The 14,762-nt window shown below is 46.5% G+C and overlaps 1 protein-coding gene across 2 annotated transcripts in view; it reads right to left on the bottom strand.

The window, feature by feature from the left end:
- KCNIP4 (potassium voltage-gated channel interacting protein 4) overlaps window positions 1-14,762 on the bottom strand; it is a 408,354-nt gene that overhangs the window by 252,083 nt on the left and 141,509 nt on the right. The window contains exon 1 of one of the 2 annotated variants that reach the window (XM_054999383.1): window positions 8,077-8,176. The exons of the other annotated variant lie outside the window; for it this stretch is intronic. Coding sequence (XP_054855358.1) covers window positions 8,077-8,176 — 100 coding nt within the window. Of the gene's footprint in view, window positions 1-8,076; window positions 8,177-14,762 lie in introns of those variants that run through there. 2 annotated transcript variants of the gene reach the window in all.

Here is a 14,762-nt window from a genome sequence, read left to right as displayed (position 1 = left end):
GTTTGTTATTCCTAGGCACTTCATTTTCTTTCCCAATAGTTGATCCCATTGACTGTTACATTTATCTGCCGATGGAGGTTCGTATTAATCATCACGGTTAGGAGCCATTGCATGACCTGACCTCTGTGAATCTCTCTCATCTCCTTTGAAATCCATCTCTGCTCATTCACTATGCCCACTGGCAATGACTCTCACAAATTAATTATCTGTACCCCTAAGCTTCATTAAACCCAGAGTGGAAGGTCAGGCTGAAACTTGAGGAAAGGAAAATATAGATAGTCACACTAGCAACATTTTAATAAGGCATCCCAAGAAGCCAAACGCTGGTACAAAACAGGAACTTTCACAGAAGGAAGGGACAGTTTCTTGTACAAAGGGATGTTTGGAGTGTACGCCGTCTACTGTTGATACACAATGCTCCCCCAGCTCACCAGTCCTTTGAATGTTTAGAGACAGCAAATCAATCTTCATTACGTTTATTGGATTTATGAAGTAGGCAATGCTTTTATCAGGTGCACAAGTTTAATGGAGGATAAAGTGTAACCAATCCTCAATACGATTATAAGGTTACAGCAAGTGAATACAATACAATCATTCGCAAGGACAGTCACAGCAAAAATACAGTATGATCAGCAGTTGTGTCATTCAATGAAAAAAGGGTATGGTCGCCACAAATCTGAAGCCGAACACATAGATGAAACCTTCTTAAATTAAAGCATAAGTAATTTTCAGTATTTTTATAAATGATCTGGACGGGAGTGTGACGGGATTACTCATTACATTTGCAGATAGCACCAAACTAGAAGGAGTAGCAAACACTTTTGAAGACAGGGATACAATTCAACAAGATGTGAACTCCCTGGATAAGTGGGCAGATTTGAATAAGATGCGACTTAACACGGATAAGTGCCAGGCTCTCCACCGGGGTAACAAAAATGCAAAACATGCATACTGGGTGAGGGATACAGTTCTGGGTAGCAGTGAGTGTGAACATAATTTTGGGATATGGGTGGATAGGAAGTTAAATATGAGCAGTCAGTGTGATGCAGCAGCAAAAAAGGCAAACCCAATCTTGGGGTGTATCAACAAAGGCATAACATCAAAATCATAACATGTCATTGTCCCACTACATACTGCGTTGTTCAGGCCCCACCTGGAGTACTGTGTGTAGTTCTGGAGGCCTTACTTCAAAAAGTACGTGGACAAATTGAAATGGATGCAGAGGAGAGCAACCAGGATGATCAGGGGGCTGGAGACCAAGTCCTGCAAGGAAAGTCTGAGGGACCTGGGAATGTTCAGTTTGGAGGAGGTTTAAGGGAGGCTCTCTTTAAGCATTTAAAAGGCTGGCAACAGAAGTCAGGCCTAGAAAGAATGGATTTACGCTACAGGAGGGAAGGTACCTGCTGGACATTAGAAAAACTTCTTCATGTCAAGAGTAATTCAGCAGTGGAATTGGCTGCCTAGAGAGGTGGTGGGTTCCCCTTTGTTGGCAATCTTCAAGGAGAGGCTGGATGGATCCGTGTTGGGAATGCTTTAGGCTGTTCCACAATTGCTCAGGGGGGTGGACTAGATGGTCTGTAAGGACCCTTCCAACTCTATGATTCTATGATTCAGTTGTTCTAATTAACATGAAATCTTTCAGCAGTCTCTCAGAATGGGAGATCTCTCAGAATTACAACTGACCTTCAAACAGAGAGGGCGGAGTCTATGGCATTATATCCTGCTGAAGACCCTTCCCAGGGTCCATCCCCAAATCTCCAGACATTTGCCAACCTGGAGTTGGCAACATTATGCTCTATAGGATATGATCTGGATGACAGAATTTCAAATATCAACCAAAATGCCATTTGTTCTAAAACACCTTTAATGGTGCGGGAGGAGAGTGGCAGCCATTTAATCAGTTTCTTTTCCACACCCCCCCCCTCTGTTCTCAAGGCTTCAGGCCAGCATCACCTAAAGTCTTATATAAGGCTTGCCATCCTCCACTGTGGGGGGGGGGGAGAGTCTAACAGCACCTGAGGCCCTCTGACCCGCTCACATGCTATCTCCAGCTCGACCCTGGGGGACCTGCCAACCCTACCCCGGATCTTTCTGCGAAACTTCCATCCACTTTTCAATGAGGGTGGCCAGGTCTATAACAGAAGACCTCCCCCCCTGGATCCACACACCCCCATTCCCCACTGCCATTTGACAGGGTGCTGGGGACAAAATGAGGGGGGGCATTTAAGCATTAAACCGCAGAGGCTTTAGTGAATGAGCATTGCTCCAAAAGCAACATCGTGACACCAGTCGGGTAGAACAGCAATCAGGTAGAACACTGCCCCCCCCCAATCCCTTACTGGGTACCAAACTTGGATGATTGGCCCGGCCTGAGGTCACCTTGCAAGCTTCTGTGGCACACTGGGGATTCAAACCTGGATTTCCCTGATTCTTTCATGACTAGGAGTGGGGGGGGCGGGGGGGGCTAATGTTGCTGCTCATATCACGGCTGAATTTATTGTCTGAATCCCATTTCAATGCCTTTCCATCTCTATCCTCTGCCATCAATTTTAAAAAATCACTCTATTGAATCAGAAGGGCCTCGATTGACCTCGATATTGCTTCCACGTGAGCAGCGGACTTCCAAAGATCCTAAATACCAGGAGTCACAAGTGCACGTGTGAAGGTCATACACATGCACCCCACCCACCCCCGGTCCATGGTAACAAGCAGAATGACGCACAAGTTGTGAGCGATTGTTACAAACTCTGCTTGCATTGACTGTGAATGATTCATGAAGATCACAGTATGGGGTGAGTACTATACGGTCTCCAGAGGGCTGCTCTTTGGGTCACAGCTTAGCTCCCTGGATTTGAGAGAATGTCAGCATCTGCCACCTGCTGCTAAAGTCTGTCCTTTCCCTTCATACACTACTTTTGTTAGAAAGAGGACAGGAGGGGACCTTCCTTCACAGGCTGCTGCTAAATACCAGCCACAACCGTCTGATGCAGAACAGTTCCCAAACATTAATAACATTCTTGGCAATATATTCCAGCAGTCACTGACTACAGTTGCCAACTGACCCAAATAATGCTCTTTCATGGGCTTTTAGTGCCAGGTTGATCTGTAGAAATCAGCAGGTGAAGCAGTTCACATCATGGAGATAGGTACCTGCTAGTTTCTGAACACCAAGGACTAGGTAGACAGTCTAGTTAAAAAGTTGGCTAATATTGAACCCTAGTACAGAGGTAAGTTGACTGTATAAGTGCAATTATTATTATCACATGTGCACCTACGCTTGCAGCTTCATGGAGAGAAACGTGAAGATCCACTTGTACAGGGATGTTGTTGGAAGAAGAGCTCTTTTTCTATGAACGCCTGTATGGGGGGTGGGGGGTGTCACACATGTTCCCCAATGCAATTATGTACTCAGAGATTATTCTGGGCAGCTCTCATAGAGAAGGAAAGTACTTTGTTGATCCAAACTTTGGCACTGATTTATATAGAATAACTACCCGATTTTCACGTAGTATTGGCATATGTTGGAAATGATAGATGCTTGTTCCATTGAAGTCTAAAGTATTTTTTCTTTTTTTCTTGTTGTGGATCTAGATGACTTACTGTGGGAATCAAGACTGAAAATGAACTAAAAATGATTCTGTTCCAAGGTTTGAAACAGCTGATGTCAGCTGCATGGTATTGAGAGCCAATGTGGTGTAGTGGCTAGAGTTTTGGAACAGGATCTGGGAGACTCAAGTTCAAATCCCTGCTTGGCCGTGGAAGTTTGCTGGGTGACCTTGGGCCAGTCACACGCACTTAGTGTAACCTACCTCACAGGGTTGTTGTGAGGATAAAATGCAGGAGAGGAGAATGATGTAAGCTGTTTTGTGTTCCCATTGGGGAGAACAGTGGGGTATAAACTGTGTAAATAAGTAAATATCATAGACTGGGAAAAGGATATTTTTTTTGCAGTACAACTTCTCTCCAGAATTTTTCTGTGCAAATATTGTTAGTGAATAGTCACTAAATGTGTGAACATTTTAATAAATAACAACAACAACATTCGATTTATATACTGCCCTTCAGAACACTTAATGCCCACTCAGGGCGGTTTACAAAGTATGTCATTATTATCCCTACAACAAAACACCCTGCGAGGTGGGTGGGGCTGAGAGAGCTGCTAGAAGCTGTGACTGACCCAAGGTCCCCCAGCTGGCTTCAAGTGGAGAAGTGGGGAATCAAACCCAGTTCTCCAGATTAGAGTCCCGTCACTCTTCACCACCACACCGAACTAGCTCCCATCAGCAGCAGACATTTAATTTTTAAATCTGATATTGAATCTGTTCTGAAATGGTCAAATTCAGAACTACAAAATTTGAAACTGGCCAAATTTTGAAGATGCTTGAAATTTCATTTTAGACCTAGAGCCTAGAGGAAGATCTTCTAGGATTTAACTGGGCTTTGGTTAACTCTAGCATAAGAGTTCAGAAAGCAGCGTTCCTTGGGGAACATTGAGAAGTAGATCCAGATGACCTTTCCCCCAGTGAAATCTGATCTTTGCAATCATTAAGTGGAAAAATCAAAAAGAGTCCAGTAGCACCTTTAAGACTAACCAATTTTAAGTGGAAGAAACCAAGCATGATCCAGTCACCGGAACAAGTGAGCCTCACCCTCCACAGCTACTTCTCAGCAGAGGAGCTCAACTTGCCGTTTCGCTAATGAGCCACGGCCTCAGCATCCGTCACTCACCCCTTTTAAACAGCCGAGTCTCAGTGGCCCCCTACCTGCTGCTGCTGATAAAAGTCAACACTCAGTTCAAAACTACACATTATATTAAAATGTGCAACAGCTGCCTGAAATGACAACTGGACACTTAATTTCCCCTCATTTATTCCTTTCCTTTGTGCATTATTTACCCATGTTCTGACATCACATTGTTGTATGCGTTCTTGCTCCGGCCATGAGGTGCGGGAACACCTGGTGCTATGGCTTCAGGGACTGGGTACACTGTCCTAACCATTACAGAAGGGAGATGTACCATTTCCATTTCCCCATATTTCACATGACATGAAAAACTGGCCTCGCTGGGAAAAGGATGCCAAGATTGGACCTCTGCTTAGGATGGCTCAGTTAAAATTGGTACTTGACTAATTAAACAAAAAATCCTTGCTTTGACCAATAAAAACTGGCCTAATAACACTTCAAGTATTTTTAATAGCACAACAAAATGAACTGAGCTTATTAAAGTAGAAAAGAGCAAGAGTCCGGTAGCACCTATAAGACTAACAAAATTTGTGGAAGGGTATCAACTTTTGCAAGCCATAGCTGCGACAAATGAAAGCTCGTACCCGACCGCAATTTTTGTCTTATAGGTGCTGCTGGACTCTTGCTCTTTTCTACTGCTATGAACACGGCTCCCCATCTTGATCTGAGCTTATTAAATACATCTTCTGCCACCTCTTCTAAAAGCATTGTGCTAGGTCACACAGAGGTCACACAGACCTCTCTTTTTCATGCAGCAAATGCAAGGGATTCAGACTCTGCCAATTACATTTTTTATCCCACTCCAAAGAACTCTGGGAAGTATACATCGTTATTCTGTTGCCCATTTTATCCTCACAACCATCCTTTTAGCTAGGTTAGGCTGAGAGAGAGAGTGACAGGACCAAGGTCATACAGTGACCTTCACAGCCTAGTGAGTACTTGACATTGCCCTGACTTCTAGGTCCTGGTGGCCCTTGCTAAGGTGACGGTGGCTTGTTAAGTTTTACTTGTGCATCCTCTTGAACCCCATATTCCTCCTTCAGTTCAAAGGGAACCATAGCTACAGCACAAATCCAGGAAGGGAAGCTAAATCATGTAGCTTACCTGGGATGAAAGAATGCAAAAACTCTCTAGAAGCAGATGTAGGACAAGCGGTTCTTGCATATGTACAGATGCAACCAGGACTCCTGCCAGGCTGGGACCCTCATTTTCAACATTACTATCAAATGACCCCTTGGTAAAATCAAAAAGAGAGGGCGCCACCTACATGGCGGGCATTCTTGATAATATGTGGCTGGTACACTGACTGGGGATGCATGCCCTTGTTGCTAGAAAACTGGATCTTGAGGCCCTTTATAATGTTTAACAAATTTGAAATCTGGATCTAATTCTATAAGCAGCACTGAGTAACTTTTGAGAGAGATCACATCAGGCAACATTTGAAATAAAAAAATGTACAAATTAGTAATCGACACAAACCGTAAGAGGCAAGCAAGAATGTTGCATTGAAACACATGCAATTGTATCCGCTGCATAGTCACGACGATAAATCATGCTATCTATTCTTTCCACACCTCACTCTTTGTAAATTTGCCAAGTTCACATAGCGTAATGTTCAGATATCAGACACAATTAAATGGAATAAAATTGGGAGCTCTGAAGCATATTCTAGGAAAGACACTTGTTTTATATAATTCTGTAACTAAATTTAATGTAATTTTATTACTACTACTATTTTTACCCCCATGCTTTTTAGTTCTTTTCACAAATATTTTTCCAATGCTTCCTTTCCAAAACTTTCACTTAGTTGGAAACCTTTAAAATAGTATTGTTAAGACTCGGAGGCAAAACATAACCAGGATGACTGGTTGAACATTCAACTAAGCTGTCTACAAACTTTCAGATTGTACAGTTTGCCTCCAAGCCAACTCCATGTGTATTCTCTGTCTTTTCCTTAACAGCCTCACAACTCACTGGCAAACAATGTCTGTCTTTACTATTGAAGGTTTTTGGAGAAGGGAGGACAACTCTCAGGCTGAAATAAACAATAGAGAAAGACCACAGCCAGTCCTGAAACGGAAGTACAATTATTCACAAATCACAGGGTCTAATGATACGCTTATCTTTCAGCACACTTCTTGATGCATCTGTCATGTTACTGAAATGAGGAGGAAGCTATTAATATCTCCACAAAAGAAGACACTGGATTATTTATACCAAACAGAATGGATTTCCCGCCCCCCCCCTCTAATGGATACATAAACTATCCCCAATAATCTTCTTTACAGAAATGCTCCGTAAAGAACTGGGGGAGACACCATCCTCTCAAAAGCTCTAGCCAATTACTGCCATTTAGAAATGGGTTTCCTAAATGCATGGCAGAGAAAAACAGCCTGCTGTGAACTTTCTCTCAGACACAATCCCTCACAGCATTTCTTTAAAGAGTTATATAAACAGGATTACTTTAAGCTACACAGAACGACAAACTTACATTGTGATGATTTTTGGTTAGATTATAAAACCGTAATCTGTTCACAGGGGAAGCTCCTAGCACTGTGTGCCCAAACTTCATCTCTTATGCAATTTTATGGAACATATTTCCAATTTTTATCTGGGTACCATGGAAAACTTAGCAAAACCAAGAACTTGGTCCTTTGCTCCTGTGTACAGTCATTTCCATAGTGCTCCAACCTCTGCTGAGGATATAGATTCAAAAAATCAACTGTTTTGAAAACTTTGAAGCACACAGAACTATATAAAAAATAAAAGTGCCAACAAATCAATCTTTCATGTATTAGATATTCAAAAAGAGGATCTACTCTATGATAAATCAAGAATTTAGTAATGAAAAAAATAGGTAATTGCTTTCAATGTCCCCTAACAAATGATCAATTGAATCAGTGGATTTGTCTCCACCAAAGTTTTAACATCTGCCTTACAGATTATCTCAAGCAGCACACACCTTGCCGTCTCACAGGATTTTATAATTGGTCTCGATTTCTTTTGGATGCTCACTATTTCTTTAAAAAAAAATTGTCAACCGGTTAGTATAAATTCTACGAAGCCTGAATAAGATAGCGAAGAGGAACCTTTGCTAAAGTTTTGTTTCCTGCCACACACACCCGGTCGCTCTCTGAGATCAGTTATTGGGCAGGGGGGAGGCATCGGTTCCAATTGGTAACGTGCACCAAAACACTCCCTGTGTGAGAGCATCACTCTGAGGGTGACACAGGAGGATTCTTAAAAGTCTCACCGGCAGCTGCCCTTCCTAACTCGGCACAAGATCCAGCATTCGGAGAAAGAGAGAACCATTCTCAGCACAAACTTTCTTACCTTCTAAGCCAGAGTCTATCAGTCCAAATTGTTCCAACACTTTAACGAAGAGGACAATCATGACCAAGACTGCTATCATTTCCAGCCCTTCCAGGTTCATGATGAACTAGGTCATGGTCTGCCACAGCCGCTGAGGAATGATCTGCCTGGCTTTCTTGGTAAAGCCATTAAACTACATTCAGACAACTACAGCAAGGGAAGAAAAGACAGCGAGAGTCCGGGTGACTGACGGACTGAGAGAGTGAGAATGCATTCCGTCTATGCTAACAGAGGCCAGGAGTGGCAGCCGGATAAACTCCGGCATGTCAGGATTATCCATTTGCTCATTATCACTCTGACACAGGAGAGCCATGTGTAGAGGCGAGGACCGAGAGCCCTGGGGCTCGAGGGGTCACCCAGCAAACACCCCTTGTAGAAAAGGATGCGGCTTGAAGTGATAGCTGCACATCTGGGAATAATTTCTTCCTTCTCCTCCTTATGCGGGCGCAGCTGATCCTGGAGCATTGTTGTGGATATTTGGTTGTCTAGGTAACAGAAGCTAACTAATAGGTGGATTCGTATTGGTCACTGAGGGAGTGAGGGACCTCACGCTGAAGTAAGAACACACAAAGAGCCAAGAGGTTTCGTTTTTTAATATTCCTTTCTTGAGAACCGGTGTCTGTTAGCTGATGTGCAAATATTTTTTTCAGGGTTACATTCTTCTATGACTTCAGAGGGCTGAAAAGGCACTGTTCGATAACTATCGTAGGAAAATCAAAAAGAGTCCAGTAGCACCTTTAAGACTAGCCAACTTTATTGTAGCATAAGCTGTCGAGAATCACAGTTCTCTTCGTCAGATGCATGCATCTGACGAAGAGAACTGTGATTCTTGAAAGCTTATGCTACAATAAAGTTGATTAGTCTTAAAGGTGCTACTGGACTCTTTTTGATTTTGCTACTACAGACTAACACGGCTAACTCCTCTGTATCGTAGGAAACAGAGTGAATGCTGATCAGCATTTGCCAAGTGACCGCTTCGCACAGTGTGCATGTAGCTGCCATGTAAGACGGATGCCTAAATTGTCCTAACAAGCGGGAGAGAGAATTTTGCCACACTTCGGCCCTCAATCAGATGAGGAGGAAGCAAGGGAACAGTCCCCATGTGAAGTACAATAGCCCTGCTCCCTTGTGAAATACAATTTCTGCTGGCTTAGGTACGGGGGCATAGACATTTGTACTTGCTGAATACAGCTATAGCTGGACCTTACAGGTAACATTGTAGACTGCATGCATCTGCATGAAAAACTTAATGATGCCATCCTAAACATGAAGGTCCTGCTGAAGTCATCATGCCTTGCCTTTTGCAGAAAACTTCATTTCAAAATGATGTTTGAAAACATGGTTAGAATAAAGTTGTGAAAAAATTAAGTCCCCTGCATCGGTAATCCTTTTGTGAATTTGGGAGATCTGTATAGCACCGAGAGTCTTGAACTTGTAGTCTGTCTGGAAGCAGCACCTTCCTCACTATAACATGCTCAAGAGATCACCTCTCTGCTAAGCTTTGGCACCACCACTATAGATGGACAGAGAGAGTATTGCGGCTCCAAGCTCGGCAGGAATCAGGGGACGCAAGGGGCCAACAGAGTTCTTCCTCGTCTTATAAACTTTGCCTCGTCTCTGTTATTCTTTATCTTTGCTTGCTTGCCAACTACATCCCTGCTTGTTTGGTATCTGCATGTCTCCAGGCTGCTAGATCTGAAAAAAGAGCTACCTAGAAAAATCTTAGACCAGACTACGTATAATAGCCTCTGGCTCTTGGGAGGAAAGGCAGGAGACTCAAAACACCTTAAACATTTATCCACTTGTTGGATAATACAATTTAAAGAGATTTTCGTCTCATGCACCAATACAAATAGAAATGGGTAAGCAAATTTTAACGAGTGGCTTGGAGGTAAAAATGTAGCTTTCAGATAATCCTGTACAATTAAAGCACAAGTGATGCTTCACCTACTTGCCCATATGGAAGGGAAGGGCATTGAGACATGGTAGGGCTCGGTGCCCTTCCAATCTGCGTCCCATCCCAAGATATACCTGTTGTGGGGCTAGGATATTAAACCACTCTCCGGCACTGGCGCTGTGCAATGCCAGGTCCATAAATAATAAGACCAAAACGCTGCAAGATTATCTTGCAGCACTGAATGTGGACCTGGCTTGCGTGACCGAGACATGGGTGAGGGAGGGCGAGACGGTCGCTTTGAAAGAACTAGCCCCCCCAGGTTATACGGTCCTCCACCAGTCCCGGACAAGTGGTCGGGGGGGAGGCATGGCTTTGCTCATTCGGGAGTCTTTCTCCTTCAGACCACTCCCCACCCCAAAAATTACTGGCATTGATTGTGTGGGCCTAGTGTTGGACGCCGAGGAGAGGTTGGCAATATGCGTGGTGTACCGACCGCCTACTGCACCTGCATCTTCCCTGTCTGGTCTCTTGGAGGCGGTGGCCAGCTGGGCCTTGGAATTCCCGAAACTTTTGGTTCTCGGGGATTTCAACGTCCATGCTGACGACGATGCCTCCATGCAGGCCATTGACCTGGTGTCCTCCATGGCGGCCCTAGGACTCTCCCAGTTTGTTTCGGCTCCCACGCATCAAGCAGGTCACACGCTGGATTTGATTTTTGGGGCAGGGATGATGGTGGTCCTGGATGCCTATGATGCAGTGCCATGGTCAGATCACTTTGTTCTGAAGGCTCGTCTGAGCATGCCGCTCCTTTCCCGGGTGGGCGGTGAGCGGATTTACGCTCGCCCGCGGAGGCTTATGGATCCAATTGGTTTCCAGGCGGCTCTGCGGGATCCGATGCCCCCTGGCAGTACGTTAGATGAGCTGGTGGATGATTGGCATGGCCGTCTTTCCGAAGCCATCGACGCTATTGCCCCCTGCCGTCCTCTCCGAGCCCGCAAACGGGTAGCTCCTTGGTTTACCGAGGAGCTTCGCCAGATGAAGCGGACTCTGAGACGACTAGAGCGAGTGTGGAGGCGGGGGCGCGACGAAGAGGCAAGAACATCTTATAGGACGTTTATGAAAGCCTATGAGGTGGCAGTGAAAGCAGCAAAGAGGGATTTCTTTGCTGCTTCCATTGCATCCGCTAGCTCACGCCCGGCTCAATTATTTCAAACAGTTCGGTCCTTGGTCTCCCTCTCTCAGGGAGACCACCAAATTCTTAATTTAACTATTGGCTGCGAGGCTTTTGCGAGCTATTTTGCGGGTAAAATCTTGTCCCTTCGCCGTGGCCTGCCACCCACTGTTGATACAGTAAGGGAACTGGAGACCCCTTGGCCGTCTTCTGGGTCCGTATTAGACCATTTCAGCCTGCTCTCTCAGGACGATGTTGACAGGATCCTGCAGGGGATGAGGCCAACCACCTGACCTCTGGACCCCTGCCCATCCTGGCTGGTGAAGGCCAGCTCGGAGGAGCTACGGGACCATCTGGAGGCCATTGTTAACATCTCCCTGAGCTCTGGGGTTTTTCCAGGAGTGTTAAAGGAGGCGGTAGTGCGGCCCCTCCTGAAAAAACCATCTTTGGACCCCACCGACCCGTCCAGTTACCGCCCAGTGTCGAACCTCCCGTTCCTGGGCAAGGTGATTGAGCGGGCGGTGGTGGTACAACTGCAGGAATTCCTGAATGATGCTCTAGTCCTGGACCCATTCCAGTCTGGCTTCCGTCCTGGCCATGGGACGGAGACAGCCTTGGTTGCCCTCACAGACGACCTTCGCAGGCATCTGGATCGAGGCAGGTCAGCGCTGCTTGTGTTACTTGATCTCACAGCAGCGTTTGACACGGTTGACTATGATTTGTTGGCCAGCCGCCTTGCCGACGTGGGGATTAGGGGGACAGTCTTACAGTGGCTGGTCTCCTTTCTCCAGGGTCGGGGACAGAGGGTGGCGCTCGGGGGAGATCTATCGGCCCGTCACCCTTTGGTGTGCGGGGTTCCCCAAGGGGCGATACTCTCCCCAATGTTATTTAACATCTATATGCGCCCCCTCGCCCAGTTGGTGCGGAGGTTTGGGCTGGGTTGTCATCAATACGCGGATGACACCCAACTTTTTCTGTTGATGGAAGGCCGGCCAGACACGGCCCCAGACAATCTGGCCAGAGCTTTGGAGGCTGTGACGGCATGGTTGAAACAGAGCAGACTGAAATTGAACCCAGTGAAGACGGAGGTCCTGCAGCTGGGACGGGGGCTGCCAGATGTTGGGATCCAGCTCCCTGCCCTGGATGGGACACCACTGGCAACTTTGCCAGTGGTAAAGAGTCTGGGTGTGTTCCTGGATGCCTCCCTATCGATGGAGGCCCAGGTCACGGCGGTTGCCAAGTCTGCATTTTTCCATCTTCGTCAGATCAGGCAACTTGCCCCCTACCTGACGCCCCAGGACCTGGCTACAGTGATCCATGCAACGGTCACCTCCAGGCTAGATTACTGTAACTCACTCTATGCTGGGCTACCCCTGGGCCTGATCCGGAAACTACAACTGGTCCAGAATGCAGCGGCACGGGTCCTGACTGGTATACCTTACCAGTCACACATCACACCTGTCCTGCGCCAGCTGCACTGGCTTCCAGTTGAATTCCGAATCAGGTTCAAAGTGTTGGTTCTTACCTTTAAAGCCCTGAGTGGGTTGGGACCGGCATATCTTCGGGACCGCCTCTCCCTGTACGTTCCCCGGAGATCGCTCCGATCAGCGAATAAATATTTACTTGTGGTCCCCGGCCCTAAGGAAGCCCGCCTCACTTCAACCAGGGCCAGGGCTTTTTCAGTTCTGGCCCCAGCCTGGTGGAACGCTCTGTCAATGGAAACCCGGGCCCAGCGGGACATATTATCGTTCCGCCGGGCCTGTAAGACAGAGCTGTTCCGCCAGGCGTTTGGTGATTGAAGGGGGCGGTGCCATGTCAGCCTCCCACCTTTGGGGTGGGGAAGGTTCTCCCCACCACTGCACCTTGTTAATTTGTTTTATTATTTGTATATTGATTTTAGTTTTTGTTTTTATCAATTTTAACTGTTCACCGCCCAGAGCCCCTGGGATGGGCGGTATATAAATTGAATAAATAAAATAAAAATAGCAAAATTAGAAAAATAAGAAATAGAAACATTTCCAACATTTCCATTTGAGAGCTAGGAGCCCAGCCAGGGTTTATTTACCTATCTATACCTCTGTCACATTTTTATCCTGCCTTCCCACCAAGAACTCAGGGCAGCACATGTGATTCTCCCCTTTTCTTGTCTTCACAACAACCCTGCAAGGTAGGTTAGGCTGAAGGAGAGTGACTTCTGAGTCTCACCTTGGCATTCTAACCACTGTACCACACTGGCGTGATTTGACTTAGAAAGGGGTAACGCTGCTCAGGGATGCACTGGATGTGTCCTGCCATTGGACAAAGTTCTTAGGGACAAGGAGCTTAAGAGCTTAGGCACCTTGGGCATGGTGGAGGCACTGGGCCAGTGGGGGAAGTAGGCAGTCATGTGCAGGGGCAAGATGGGGCAAGAACACTGGGAAGAGCTAAAAAGTAGTCCCAAGAAGGAAGTTCCTGCTCTGCAGGGGAAGAAAGAGAAAGAAGAGATTCCCAGCCCCGAATCGAAGCCTGGCAAACTCTGTCCAGAAAATGACTTTTGCCTACTGGACAAAAATAATAAACCAGCTCCTGACAACTCTTTCCAGGGGGTGCTCTTTAGAGCACCGGACTAGGATCTGGGAGACCCAGGTTCAAATCCCCACTCTGGCATGGAAGCTTGTGGGATGACCTTGGATCAGTCACACGCTCAGCCTAGCCTACCATACAGGGTTGTTTGGAGGAGAGGAGAACAATGGAAGCGGCTTAGGGCTCCTGTTGAGAAAAAAGACAGGCAGAACTAAAGTAGATAAATAAATTTCTCTTAAAGAAGGCTTTTCGATGGAGGACAAATCACATATGTCTGCTAATTGCCCACAATCTCATGGGGGAAAATCTATTAACAAAACATTTAAAAATACGTATGTCTATATTCATATTTCTTAGAGCCAGTTTAGTGTAGTGGTTAAAGAGTTACTGTGTCATGGGGTTCAGTGAAGGTGAGGACTCCTCGGGAGAAGAGGAGCCTCGTGTAACCAGCCAAGCTAGCTCCCATACAGCAGAACAGCGGCTGGCAGATCAGAGCCCATGGCCAGCAGCTGAGCCAGAAGCCCCAACACCCTTCAGCCCCAACACCACTGGTGAAGCCCAGCCAGCAGTTACCCAAAGCCCTCAGCCAGCAGCTGAGCCAGAAGCACCACCGCCCTCCAGTTCCAACACCACTGGGGAAGCACGGTCAAGGACGCCCAAACCTCCAGCTTCACCCAGAGAGCGCCGTAGACAAAAGCAACGAGTGGAGCTGCAGGAGAGGTGGCAAAGTGCACGCCTCCTGGCCAGGCGCCAGCTGCTTGTTGAGCGTGACGAGGAAGTAAGCACAGGACGGCTCCCAAGCAGCTGGCTGCCAACCCAGCCTGTCTACAAAACCCAGCCACAGAAGACCATGAAGCAACACGTTGGAATCCTGTTCCTACCAATCCACTGAACCGGGCCTTGCCCTTGCCTTACTGTTGTGACCTTCGGACATTGCCTTGGCTCTGCCTTTGCCTAGCCCTTGGGACTTGCTCTTAACTGATCTTTGGACTGCCTGACCTGGCTATCTGGACTCTG

Source organism: Eublepharis macularius, chromosome 15 (genome assembly GCF_028583425.1).
Source record: "Eublepharis macularius isolate TG4126 chromosome 15, MPM_Emac_v1.0, whole genome shotgun sequence".
In the NCBI taxonomy this organism is placed as follows: domain Eukaryota; kingdom Metazoa; phylum Chordata; class Lepidosauria; order Squamata; family Eublepharidae; genus Eublepharis; species Eublepharis macularius.
The sequence above is the reverse complement of the archived record's forward strand: the minus strand, read 5'-3'. Positions and strand labels throughout refer to the sequence as shown.